At 40.1% G+C, this 13,918-nt stretch overlaps 1 protein-coding gene across 1 annotated transcript in view; it reads left to right on the forward strand.

The window, feature by feature from the left end:
- LOC104529659 (segment polarity protein dishevelled homolog DVL-1) overlaps positions 1 to 13,918 on the forward strand; it is a 42,868-nt gene that overhangs the window by 21,890 nt on the left and 7,060 nt on the right. The window contains exons 4-10 of the mRNA XM_010174023.1: positions 586 to 724; positions 6,362 to 6,455; positions 7,482 to 7,551; positions 8,336 to 8,475; positions 8,799 to 8,875; positions 9,365 to 9,432; positions 11,003 to 11,152. Coding sequence (XP_010172325.1) covers positions 660 to 724; positions 6,362 to 6,455; positions 7,482 to 7,551; positions 8,336 to 8,475; positions 8,799 to 8,875; positions 9,365 to 9,432; positions 11,003 to 11,152 — 664 coding nt within the window. The 5' untranslated portion in view covers positions 586 to 659. The remainder of the gene's footprint in view (positions 1 to 585; positions 725 to 6,361; positions 6,456 to 7,481; positions 7,552 to 8,335; positions 8,476 to 8,798; positions 8,876 to 9,364; positions 9,433 to 11,002; positions 11,153 to 13,918) is intronic.

Raw genomic sequence — 13,918 nt, forward strand, 5'->3', positions numbered from 1 at the left:
ATGGAATGGTCAAGACAATGTGACTTTGATATAGCTGTACTGCCCAGACAAGGTGGTGTAGGTATGGGGATGGGAATGCGTAGCACAGGTCAAGGGAAAGGTGGTTTTATGGGTGAGATATGAATAGAATTCATCAAGGAATGTTGTTTAACATTTTCTGTGCTGATAAGCCTGTTCATACCAAACTCAAATTGTGTTGTCTGCTGCTTTTCCAAGATTTTCAGGTGTACCTTCCTATTAACATCAACTTCTCATGTCCTTTCTAGTTGATGTTCTAATACCATTTTAGCGCTTGTTCGTGCCTGCCACTTCTGTCTTGATCCGTTCATGGCTTGCCCGTGAGCTGAGCCATAGACAAATTAAAAAGTTAGGAAAAAGGTAGGTAGGCAGGCAGGCCAGCCAGGGGATTAGGCTTTCCAGCTGCTGAACGAAATCAGGTTCTGCAAAGAGCCTGGTTTCATCTTAAGGATTCTCTGGCAGAACTGTCTGCAGCTGTCAAGATCGATGTTGTGCTCTTCACAGTTCCACTTTTTCCGTGCTCTTCCTTTTTTTCCTAGCAATACTCCATTTCTGTTGTTTTTACAGTCCCTCGGATCAATGGTCATCCAAAACTGGACAGACACCGTGAACACCCTCCTGGTTATGACAGCGCTTCTACCATGATGAGTAGTGAGCTGGAATCCAGCAGCTTCATTGACTCTGATGATGACGACAACACAAGCAGGTAGAGCACTGGTGTGGTGATTGAGCTGGTAAACACTGTTTGCATCTGTTTTCCAGTGACTTGACTGGGCTTTCCTGACTCTTGATACTGCTGACTGGTGAGAGGAGAAAATTTGTATCTTCTCTTCCCTGACCCTTTTTCTTTTTAAATTTTCCTTTATTTTCTTTTTTTTTCCCTGCTACATGTGATTTGAGTGCTGATAATTCATCAGTAACAACATGTTTCATATAATCACTGCTCTGAGAAACAAGCTGAGTGATTAGGGTTGTTATCCAAGCTGCCTATAGCCACTGTTCCAATTAGGAGAAAAATTCTCTTCCTGTTCTTTCCTTTTAGTAGCAAGAATGATCACATTTTAAGATCAAAGCAATGTGCAACTGTCTGCTTATTTATAAAGTAATGATGTGAATATTTAACAATATACCTTCAGCATATATTCCTAATAAATATGCACTTCACTAAAGCTGAATTGTAAAGGAGTCCCAGTGTAATTGCATTGAGCAGGACAGGAATTCATCAAAGTTAATGCTGTTGCAAAGGCAGGCTGTGATGTCATATATTTATGACTTCTTAATTATTTTTTCTGTTTGCACAGAGTGTGAATTATTCCTTTATTCTTGCAAAAAAAGCTCTCAATTTCAAGACGTCCTTGTTAATCTCTAAAGATATTTTTATTGTTCTGTAAAAAAAAAAAGCCAATACATTTATTGGATTCAAAATGCCTGTTTTTAAAGAAGTAAAATACATCAGAACTAATATTCTTCACTTTTCTGGCTGCAGTGACAGCATTCTTTGAACGCTGTTGTGTTCAGAGACTCTCTAGAGCTGTTGTTCATCCAGCTGAGTTATGAAAACCCATTACAGATTTCTAGTAATTGTCAGAGAAAATAAGATTACAGGTCTCTGATGGTTCATAGGTATCTGTAGCTAAAACAACTAAGATGCAACATGATTTTTCTTAAATTCTAGATAGAATGGAAACAGCAAAGAACAACTGGTCCTGGAGATACTTAAGCATTTGCTGTGTTTACAAGAGGATTATTAGCTTATTGAACTCAGTGGATCTATTTGGTCTTGCAGTTAGTCACAGCTTAAAAACCTGTTGAAGAACAGCAATTCCTTCAGTTTCTGTTTAAAGGCTGGGTGTTTCCAAAGGGTTGAAAGGATGGCTAAATTAACATGTTCAGTTTTGGTCCTGAATTAGTTTCAAGAACTTGTTTTGCAGTTACAGTGAAGTTGCCAACACCTGAAGATACAGAAAATTAACCTTCTGGATGCTTTGTACTTCACCCGGATATTCATGTGCATAAAGGGTTGGCAAGATCAGTAGTTAACCTGAATGTACTCTCAGCCTTTAGGGCTTCTAACCCTTCTTCCCTCCCTAAAAATATCAAACCCACAAAAACAACAACAACCCTGCAGCTGATTTTGTTTCTTATAAATAAATTAATCATTTCTATGGCAGCAAGATATGCAGTAGGGCAGGATTAGCACAGTCAGGGTGGCCACTGAAGCACATTATACTAGACCCAGCTAAATCTTTCTATATTAATAAAGTAAAGCTTCCTGCATCTGACCTGAGAAGAGAGAGACTCTCCGAAGCTGCTGCGCAGGCCTTTTCCTTTCTAGGCGAGGGCAGAAGCTTTTGGCACACAGAATAGCTGCCAGGCCAGCTAGTCAGGAAGAACAACTGAATGGAATGCTCCGAGGTATGCTGTTGTGTTACAGTGATGATGTTCTCGAGCAGATGAGGGATTGTGCTGGCAGGGAGAAGTTTTCTTCAGAGGCAAATACAGCCAAATAGAAAATGGAGCATGCTCCAGATCTGCTGGAGACAGCGGCCTGGGGAAAAAGAGGTTGAAGGGGGTAAGTTTGTTTAATAACAGCTGGTGAACTCTGGTGTCAGAACCTGCGTTGTAAAGGAGATTGTGCATGGAGGAGGTCACTGAGAGAAGGACTCAGGTGTAAAGGATGTTGTTGTCTTGGAAGTGAAGAGGTTGTAAGGTTGAGAATGCTTTTCTAACAGTGTGTGTTCGACGTTGGCTTGTTTAATTTTTAACTTGGAGCAGGGCAGCAGAGTTGTTTCATTTCCAGTCCAAGGAAGTTCTGTTGCATGTACTTAGAGAGAGAGAATAATTTTTTCTTTCAGTGAATTAATTTGTTCACAAATATTACAGGATAGTACAGAACCCTTCAAGTAGTGTGAGTGCAGTAATTGCTTTCCTTTGTTTTCAACATATGATATAATTGAACATTAGTGTTATTTGCAGGTAGAAGTTGGTATTTTGAGTACAGATTGATGCAGGGAGCTCGTGCTAAACTTTACAATAAGAGTCTTGTTTCTGCCTTCTATTAAGCAAATAAAGGTCTAGGAGATATGACAGCTGTAGGATTATTGTCAGCAACTTGCAATTAGTATTCTCAGTTCAACATAACTAAAATAATTCACTACAAAAAAATTGATTATGTTAATTTCTCATTTAAGAAATTAACATTAGTTCTTTGTAAACTATATGGATACGCTTTCTTTAACAAACTGTTACCTGCTTTTCCTTCCTTTGGGAAATGTAGATGGGATAAATTATTATTATTATTCTTTAAAAAAACTCTTCTATGGGATTTATTAGCCTTTCTGTTGGAAGTGCAGTCAGGTTTTTAGCCAGTGGCTAGTGCAGGAAATTGGTAGTTATGATTCCAGATTTGTTTTTCATCTTTGCACTTTATTTTTCCCAAAAGCTCAAAATACACCATCTTGTTTTGCTCATTAAATTGTAATAATAACTTTTACTCATTTCTGGGAATAATTTAGAGATCAAAATATTGTTCCTCATTAGAATATGTTTGAGCTGCTGTTTAGCATCCAGATACTCCTGGAATACGAGATTTGCAGTGTTGATGAATGATTTAGCTATGGATTTAAAAGAAATTACAAGAAAAAATGAAGTGTACCATAGCTACATGAAAATAGATAGAGACTTAACTCTTTTTTAAGAAATTGCAGAGACTGTGAAACCTGATGGTTACAAATATGCTTTCAGAGAGTGTGGGAGTCTTGCTGAAACAGGCTGTCTTGCCTTCTACTTCCACATAGGTTTATGAAGGCAACTTAAGGCATTTTCCAGCTTCCCCCAAGAAGGGATGAAAAAACTGAGTAAGCTCTACATTTATGGTTCCCCCAGTGTAATAAGTAACATTTTCTTATGTTTATCTCTATAGAAGCCAATGTATAAGCATATCAAAATGTTTCTGCACTGCCTTCTGATCACCAGTTTTGTGCAACTCATGTGAGAGGATGTTTTGGCTCGAGTGGTTACTTCTCTGAAATATTTTCTGTCCTCTTCAACTAAACCTGAACTGTGGCTTTTCTAAGGAGCTGATTTCAGGCAGGTGTGGCTTTTGATACAGTTTTTCTCTCCATTTTCTTTCTCTGCTGTATGAACATTGCTAACTTAAAATTGCTTTTTACAGTAGGCAGTGTTAGCCAGAGGCATTATCCCTTTCAGGGACGTAGTAATAGATATGAATTAAATTAGTTCTCTTTATCCACAGTAACCATTAGAGGATGCCATTCTAGAAAGGCTGGTGACAGGAAGTGTTGCATAATCCTTAAGTGATGCACAGTGGGGTAAAGCCAAAAATAGGATATGGCAGGAGGTGAAATTTGTGCATAGACAATGAAAATCAATTGCCTGGATGCTGTGAAAGACGTTGAAGTATGATTCTAGTAACCAAAAGGACAGATAAAATGTTAAGGTTTTGTCCTTTCTGTTATGGACTAGTTCAGCTGTCTCCAAAACTAGTGGAAGGTCTTGCCTCGTTGTGTGAAAGAGCAGGGCTTTCACACACCCTTGTGTCCTGTCTGCAGCAGGGAATAGAGCCTGTGAGCAGAGGGTTTTGCAGGCTGGAGCACTGAATTCATACTCTAATCAGTGGAAGAAGGGCACTCACAGATCTCTCATAGCTTTGAAGGTATCTTGTTGTTTGACTTGTGTTTATGCAGAAAAGTTCCCCCAGTCTTTTGCCTCCTTTCTTTTTGCTGCCCTTCTCAAAGAGCAGGCAGCTCCTAAAGTCTTGTGTGCTGGGAAGTTTTAGCTGAATCCTACTAACGAGACACTCAGGGAGAGAAGAGGAGGAGAATGAAATTGGTGAGGAAATAAGAAGAGGGAGAGTATTGGTAGTTAAATGTTTTTGTGTCAGTATTTGCCAGTACTTTCAAGAAGAGTCGTGAATGTTGAACAAGTCCAATTTTGGGAGCCCTGCATCTGAGAGATCTCTTCATTTCTCCTCTTGAAAAGGTAAAGCCTCAGAAAACCAGGTGTTGTGTGCTGTTTCCACAGATGGTAAATTATCAAATTTTTGATCTATTTTGAAAATACCACCTCATGTCTCTTTAAATTAATTAGCCTTGGTGGGAGGGGAAAAAAGGAATGTGTGAGGTTAACATGCCTGAAATAGTTTTGTGAACTTAAAGAGAATGGCAAGAGATTCACACCCTCTGAGCAGTTCCATCAGCTGTAATATTCAGCTCGGTATGCTTGACTGAAACACACCTCCTTTATGCACCATGGGTTTCCCAGTGTGGTGGGCTGTAATCTCATGACAGCAAACTCCTTTTTGAAGTTGCTGGTATCAAGTTTTGCTGGAGGTAATTAGCACTCCTGCATGTGGCTAGAACTTTGAAGAAGAGGGACATGGAGACTGGGAAAAAAGACTGGCACTGTTTTCTTTGTGACAGTGCCAGTTCAATTACTTGTGTTTGTATAGGGTTGGATTTTTGTTAATCTTGGTTAATGATGGAGCATCACTTTGTCTTTTTTTTGCCATTCTTAACATAATAAATAGAGGAGAGATGTCTCTGTGGTGTTACACTGGTATCTCTGAAATCTAGGCTTCGTTGCAGGCTTCTGAAATTAATTTAGGCAAATCCATTTATGTCTTTCTGTGTCTCAGTCCACTGTCTGTAAAATGAGCATGATTAACATTCCTAACTCTTAGGGGCATTTGAGGATTTATATGTAGCATGTGGCACATTTAGCTTCTACAAGTTTGAAGAGCCTGAAAAAAACCACAACAAAATAAAACTAACAGACTGTGTAAAGGTAAATGATATTCACTGTTCCTCTGTCACTGTTTGGTAGTAGCTATTCTCAATTGCTACTTTATTTCATTGAGTTCAAGCCCCAACGTTAGGTTCCTGTTAACAGGGTAGGTAACAGCAGAAGAAAATAACACCATGACAAGACTCAAAAAAAAAAATTAAGAGATTCTCCATGTTGTCTGTTGTTCTCTCAATTGGAGATTAAAATAATTGTTTAATGTGCAGTTGTTACTATAGTGTGCATTTTTCTTTGATGGGCCTGGAATCAGGAGCAGAGGGAGCCAGTAAATTATACTCTCTAATCCATGCTGTAGTTTAGCTGGTCTCTTCTCTGTGCTCCTAGGGAGAGGCTGAGATACACACTGGGACTGAGCAGCAGTTCAGCAAGAAGCAGAGCAGTGCGTTGTAAGCTGGCTGGTGGTGTCTGCATGATTTACTCTCTCCTGCTTTTGTAGGAATCAGCCTTTTTTTGGCAGGGTGCAGAGAAATGCAAATGGCTCAGCTTTCTAGAGTTGACATTTGCTCTCGATTTCCCTCAGGTTGAGTAGCTCCACTGAGCAAAGTACTTCATCCCGGCTCATACGGAAGCATAAACGCAGGAGGAGGAAACAAAGGATGCGGCAGATTGACAGGGTAAGGTTGGCATCATCATTTTCCAGGGAGATGAATTGTGATTTTTGAGTGTAGCCTGTGAATTAGGAAGGGATCCAGAACAGATATGTGCCCTGTTGAATTCATTGCAAAGGTTCCCTTTGGCTCCCATCTACCCTGAACTAAACCTCTAACATTTGAAGTTCTGCAGCACTAGAGTCAAGACTCTTTTCTCCTCTTCCTTTCTCTTTTTCCTGTGAAGTGATTGCATTTCTTCTTGTCTCTTTCAAGACCGGAATCTGTAGGAGAAACTCCATTGTGCTACTGGCTGATGTGGGCAAGGGGTGTCTGTGATATTAGACATCTGATGTATAAATTGCTGAGACTTGCATTCTGCTGGGAGGAGAAATCTGAGTTTATAGGAAACTGCAAATCTTTTCTCTCACCCTTTTTTGCACTAGTCCTGTGGTAGCAGAATGAGGATGGTCCAGATGATGTACTTCTTGATGTAGCTGTTTTGTTCTCCTATGAATATCAGTCTTCAGAGATTAAAGAATGAGTATGCATTCATTTTATCACCAGAACTGGAGTAATGTTATAGCAGATGCTTGATAAGCACATTTGTATTTTATTTTGGAGGGAGGGGAGTGTCTGTCTTCTCACTTCCTGAAGGATCATGTGTTGATCACTCCTCTCTTTAGGGAGGAGCTGAGGATGTAATAATTCACGCTGCACTGAGCACTTTAGTATTTAAATGTCTTCCTGTCAGTCATGTAGTCAGAAAGCAGAAGTGATTCAATGTGAGGTTCAGCTGAGAAACCTCAATGCAGGAGCTTGCTCTGTGTGTATTGTAAATAAGTCTTTGGAGAAAGTGCAGATTGCGTTCAGATTTTTTTTCCTTACAGATTGTAAAAGAAGAATAATTTTGGGGAAGCCACAGTGGTTTCTGGATGCCTTCCAAATGAAAACCTATTAATAATTTCCCAATCAATTAATCCTCAATAGTTATTTTTATTGTCTTATTTTGAGCCATTTAAAACCTTGAGCATTTTCTGTTATATTTTGCAGTCGTCTTCGTTCAGCAGCATCACTGATTCTACCATGTCCCTAAATATCATCACTGTCACACTCAACATGGGTAAGAGGATGAGCAATGTTTTTTTATGATGAATTTTAAGTGGTACAGATGTATTTTGTCATGGTGTAGTAGCCTTTGGAGCCAGTAGAAAGTTCTTTGATGGGAAAGGATCCCAGTTGAACTAAAGGGAATGGCAGCTGAGAGTTGCTGCTCTGTTGACTGTGCCTGGATTCCTAGTCCAGTACTGGAGCCATTTGCACAAGCAGCTCAGTATTCTTCCTGAGAAACCCAGGGAAGGAGCTGGAAATCCAGGATACAGAGTTCTGCTCTTACATCTAGGAACGGGAAGGGGTCAGACATTATTAGGAGCAAGAGTAGAAGGGCACTGGAGGTTTGCAGTTCTGCTGCTCATGCGTTTCATTGTTTAGCCAGATAGAAATGTGCAGGACTGCCAATTCAGCACCTTTCAGTAGCACCAAATTCTTCCTGCCACTCTTGACGTGTGGAAAAAACATTGCCTAATGCTGATGGGGTGCCTAATTACTAGGTGTAGATGTGTCTTTTCAATGTCATTTCTCTCGCTGATTTTTTGAATGTAACTTTTCAGTGTCTTATATGAAAAAATAATGTCTTTAGCAGCGTTGCCTTTCCCTGACCGTGCCAGGCAGACATATGCCAATAGCCTAACCCGAGATAATTGTAAGTCAAAGATGGCCCAGCTGATGTGTTGAAAGAACTGATTTTTCAAGACTGAAGTAGCCTGGTGTTAGCTCTTCACTATCAATCCAATCACTTTGTTTGCTTTCCTCCCCCTACCCCTACTCTCCACTTTCTATCTGTATAGAGAAGTATAACTTCCTGGGAATCAGCATTGTAGGACAGAGCAATGACCGGGGTGATGGTGGCATATACATTGGCTCTATTATGAAAGGAGGGGCTGTGGCAGCAGATGGCCGAATTGAACCAGGAGACATGCTTCTGCAGGTTGGTCCGTGTCCAAAAATACATGCTGCTGGCTTGTACCTTGGGGGCTCACCTCAGTCATCCCACCAGATCCATGGACGTAGTAATTAGTTAATAGAATTCATTCATACTCAGAGAAATGTGTCACAAAGACTGTTATCACTTAAATCTGTATGTCTTTGTGAACTCTGCTGGAGAGTTGCTCTTCTCTGAGAAGCAGTATTTCTGCAGCTGCTCAAAGGAATGGAAACAGTTGCAAGGCAAATAAATTTGCAAACAAATAACTGCAATGTCTTTAACTTTCCTGTTGCAAAGCCTGACCTCTGCTTTCTGCAATGTTTCAGGTGAATGATGTCAATTTTGAGAACATGAGCAATGATGATGCAGTACGGGTTTTACGGGAAATAGTCTCCAAACCAGGGTGAGCACATTATAAATCTCTTGCCACTTATCCTCCATATGCAGTTATAGGTATTGACAAAACCTCAGAGAAATCAAGATTTTGATCTCAATAAGCAACCAGTGTGACTGCTGATCTCAACTCTGAACTTCTCAGTGTAAATGATGAATAGATGAGACTGGTTCCAACCTACCAGCCAAAACCAACACAAACTAGGAGTTGCCTGGTTTCAGTAGCACTATTTGTTTGTAGGATGAGTGTTTTAATGCTCAAGAGCTGATCATTCAACAGATTTCATCAATGGTGCTCATGATCTATGCAAAACCAGAAACATCCTGATCCTAGTTTATACTGAAAATACTTCGACAAGCATCTCAAAAGCATTCTCAGAATGCACTTGACAACTCTTGTATAGGAATAAGTTTGTTTCAGAGAGTTCCTTGTAGCAGTTACAACTTCTGAAAAAAAAAAAAGTTTAGAGTCACCCTTTCTTGTTTTCTTTCTTCCTAGACCGATCAGCCTAACAGTAGCCAAATGCTGGGACCCTACTCCCAGGAGTTATTTCACCATCCCCAGGGGTGAGTACATATTTATGCTCTTTGGTGGGTTCCTGTGGAGCCCTCAAGGTCTAGAATCTTTTCTGCTATTTTGGCATCTAACAGATTTCCATTCCTACAAGTTTGATACTTTAAAGTTTGGTTGTATTGTTTGTTTGCTTTTTGTTTTGGGAGGCAGGGGTTTAAGATACTCTTTCTGAGACTCCAGCGCCCACTGAATTCATGGGAGTTTTTCTTTTGATTCACATGGCTTTGGATCAAGCTCTTAACCTTTTGGTGGGTATCCTCATGATCTTAACCTTTCAATTGATAGAAAGTTTGGAGGATAACTATACCTAAGTGTTAAAAAGCCTCATTTTATCACATGTACACTTCTTAGAAAGAATTTGAACTATTTTTTAAAATTTGAGGCAGACAACATTGTTTTAATACACAGAAAACCTCTTGAAAATGATCTAGTTTTAAAACTTTGGGCTTAATAAACCTTTCAGTAGCTATAAAAGATCTGTGCTCTTGTGACAAACACAGCTGCCTCCTACTGGTGAGTGTTCTGCTTCTGCTATTGAAACCAGTCCTGTGAAGATGAGGATAGCGTTGTCCTTTGAAATTAATGCAATAGACTCGACACCTCACTCAGTGAAGTCCTTAGGAAAACCAGCATAATCAAAAGAAAAATCCCACAAATCACATATTTCAGATTTGCTACTGGGAGAGCTTGTGTATCCCTTTGTCCTTTGTTCAGCAAAGATGCATCTGCTATTATCTGAGGCAAACAGCAGTGTATCTGCTCACAGTAATGTGTGGGATATTTTGAGAAAATACTTAACATAGGCAGAGCTCTTTTATGTAATTTCTGGTTTTAAGGCAATGGAACAACAGCCACTATGATTCCAAAGGAAAGAAGTAATACAGATTATGGGAAAAATTGAGTTTTATTCCCAGCTTTAAAAGTTACTTGCTATGTGACACTTCTTAAGGTCTGAGTGTCATTTTCACTTTTCTCTGATACCAGCCTCTTCAAATGGTCTTTTTATCTTCTCTATTTATTTTGCAAGACTATTCCAGTCCTAAACATTTCATTATGGCTGCTGAAAACACTGAGAGGGGAATTCCATGATGCAAATATAGAGCTTTAGAGTTACTGTTCTGATTCACCTTCAGCAGCACCTTCTGTCTGAGTGGTAATTATTGATCCAGGACCCTCAGAAGTAGGGAGAGATCTTCTTGTCAGCTGGGGCAAAGTATTTGGTTGTACTTCACATCATAGCAAAATGAGAATCTCGGTCTCAATGTGTGGAATAATAGTGAAATATTATTACTGGACTGGTAGTTTCTTTCCCACAAGGGGAAACATTTCACTCCTACCACAGTTACAGAACCAGGAGTGTCACGGGTTTGTCCTGTGAGGCTGTTGTGGCAGTTGCCAGAGGAAACCAACTGCTGCTGGCAAGGTGCTTTTTGTTCTCAGTTATACTATCAGAATGGCAAGGGACTTGTGCATCCTTAAAAAATTCCTTCTTACCCTAAGTCTTAATGTTTACTGCCAATCTGATTCCATTTGTCTTTTTCTCCCTTCCTGGTTGTTTTGCAGCTGAACCAGTGAGGCCAATTGACCCTGCAGCGTGGATCTCTCATACCACAGCCATGACGGGAGCGTACCCCCGTTACGGTATGAGCCCCTCCATGAGCATCACCACATCTACCAGCTCCTCACTAACAAGCTCAATTCCCGATTCGGAAAGTAAGTCACACTGCGGCCAGCACAGGGCAGGCGTCTTCTGCTCGGGGCCAGCAGTGCAGAGCTGTGCGCAAAACCGACCCCAGCCACAAGCACGATGAAAACGACAACCACCACAGAACTCTTGAATGCTTTCTGAAATCTGTAATTCTCATGGGGAGCATAAAAGCCTTTTTGCAAAGGTCAGAAGTTAAGGCAGTGGTGTTTTGCCAGGGTTTACATTCAGGAAGAGGTGGCTTCTTGTCCCTTTTAAAGTTACAAGGCAAGCCTGTATCCCCTCAGATGAATGTGAGAGCTTCCTCCTTGCATTTGACTGGTTTTTAATAAATTTAAATAATTTACTTCAGGTAGAGGTCACTGGGTAATAGTGTTAGTGTATCATTTAGGAAATCTTCCACTGATATTCACATAGCCTTCTTTTATACTTTTTTATACTTTTAGAATTTATTGAACAAGGAAGAGAGAAATGTAATATCCCACATGACATTGTGGTTGGATTCAGCCTTCTTTCCTAGTTTGTCTGTCTGTGACAGTCTCTAAACTAGTCATATCCATGGAAACAACAAGTTGTCACAATTCCTTGTCTTGGGAGTTTTTGTTTAAAGAATATAAAGTCTTTTTTTCTTTAACTCTTCCTTTGCTTTCTGATGTAAGCATGGGATAACAGCTAGCATTTGGTTTGGAACACATGGCAGTAAGGCAAGACAAAGAAACAAAGAGCATGTTTCTCTGAGACCCGCTGTCTGCTGAAGTCCACGTTCAGGAAAGTGTTCATATTTGAAACAGGAAAGTTTTGAGGTACTTTATACCTCATTAGCATGTGTTTGTTTCTTGTAATATTAATAGGGAAGAATTTCTCTAGAGATGCAACATTTCTATCAGATTTGTTCATCTATAGCAAGGAGGTTTATTATATTTGTTTATAGACACATAGAAATCTTGAAGTGGCTTGAAAGTTCTGAGGAGATTATCTCATTTGTGGAACAGTGCTACCTCAGTATGGATTCATTGAAAGCCAAAAAATACTTAGGTGTTTAATGAGGGATGCTTAAGTGTCTGCCAGATCTGGAGTCTAAATTAAGGACTGAGTCACTTTTTTAATTTCATAAATTTTTTCCAGTGAGAAAGGGAGGATATCATTAAAAAAAAAAAAAAAAAAAACAAAAAGAACAAGAAAAAAAACCCAAACACACTGAGGATTTTAAAGACCAGTGTGGTGTTGATGATCAGTGGCAGAATCTTGCCTGGACAAATGCATGGCTGAAGTGTGAACGTTGCATTTGCAGGGACCAGTTAAGTCCTATCAGCCTCCATAGGTGTCTGCCTCTTTTTCTTTTACCCTCTCTCAGATTTTATAAGCACATAGATCCTGGAATTACACCTCACCTTGAATTGAAAGGGCAGTTCTCCTTTTTGTAGGTGTAGTAGCTCAGTGACTCTTTAGATAGTGGGCAGCACCACTGAAGGGAAATACATCTGCAGTAGACAGCAAGTGAACCACTTACCTGATGACTGCTTTATCTGGAGATGTGTTTTCAGCCTTACAGGTACTAAAGATTGCTGGAATCAAATGTATCTGCTGATTGCTGTCAAACAGGAGTCTGTTACTCTGCATTCCTCTTGAACTATTCATGTATCTGTGCCTTGATATATAGTGATGTGATTGGGGAGTGCGGAACGCAGATGCCCTCTCAATCATTCTTTAAAAATAAAGGTTATTTGGGAGCAGAACCATGTTTCTGGAGACTGTAAATGGACTGAATAATTGCTTTCCTTCTGACTAGCATTCCCTTGCTCTCTAGCCTCTGGATCAAAAGTGAAGTTCTGATATCTGAAGCATTTGCACAGCCACCATCCCATCGGTGCTAGTGATTAAAGTAGCTGAGATTTTGGGGCCATACAGATCACCTTCACCCAGTAGGAATTACTCTGTGTTAGCTCTTTATTTTCTCAGGTGCATTTCTTCAGAAACAGGACTATGCAAACCAAGGCAGACTGAGGTGTTTCACAGTAATTATTGCTGTAAAAAAAATCTCATTCTTCAGCAGTGTTCTGGCTGATCCAGAATATTCCAACTCTGCTCCTCATTTACTTTGCTAAAGGCAGATTTTCCAGCCCGTTCTGCCACTGCAGGACCCCTTTCTGCAAAGCAGTGGTTTGTTGGTTGGTTTGTTTTTGTTTTTTTTTCCCCCAAACAAACATGTTGCTTTTTGCCACTAACCAAACTAACTTAAAGCAAAAGCAAAGTTTTAGTGTTTATTCAAACTTTGTAAGTGTTGAAACCGCATGCCTGGATGGTCTGAGATATTTTCATGCATATGAGCAGGGCATGTATTGAAAGAAGCATTTTCAGTTTTCATTGTTTCATGCTTGTTGTACCTTTTATCAAAATTCGGGGTTGCTGGAAAAGGACAAAATTGGTTCCCTTGTGCTTTTGAAAGGTGGGTGATCCGGGGAGCTGGGAGAAGGGAGGGGAGGAGGGTTTCTGACTTCCTGCTGGAAAAGAGTCTGAACTACGAACAGAGGACACACATGCTTGACATGAATTTCCTAGGGCTGAGAAGAGGGAGCAGGAAGGAGGACTGGGTGCTCTATCCAAAGAATAAGTTTGCCACGTGTAGACAGGATGATTGAGTTCTTCACAGAACACAAGAGGCTGGTAGACACTCAGATTCACCCCACTGGGCTTTCAGTATTAGATACCACTTTGCCTCTGTGTAAGGTAGGGAAGGAGTTTCTAAAGGAACTCAGCTCCTACAGTAAGCACCT

Source organism: Antrostomus carolinensis, unplaced genomic scaffold, assembly GCF_000700745.2.
Source record: "Antrostomus carolinensis isolate BGI_N321 unplaced genomic scaffold, ASM70074v2 scaffold18008, whole genome shotgun sequence".
NCBI lineage: Eukaryota > Metazoa > Chordata > Aves > Caprimulgiformes > Caprimulgidae > Antrostomus > Antrostomus carolinensis.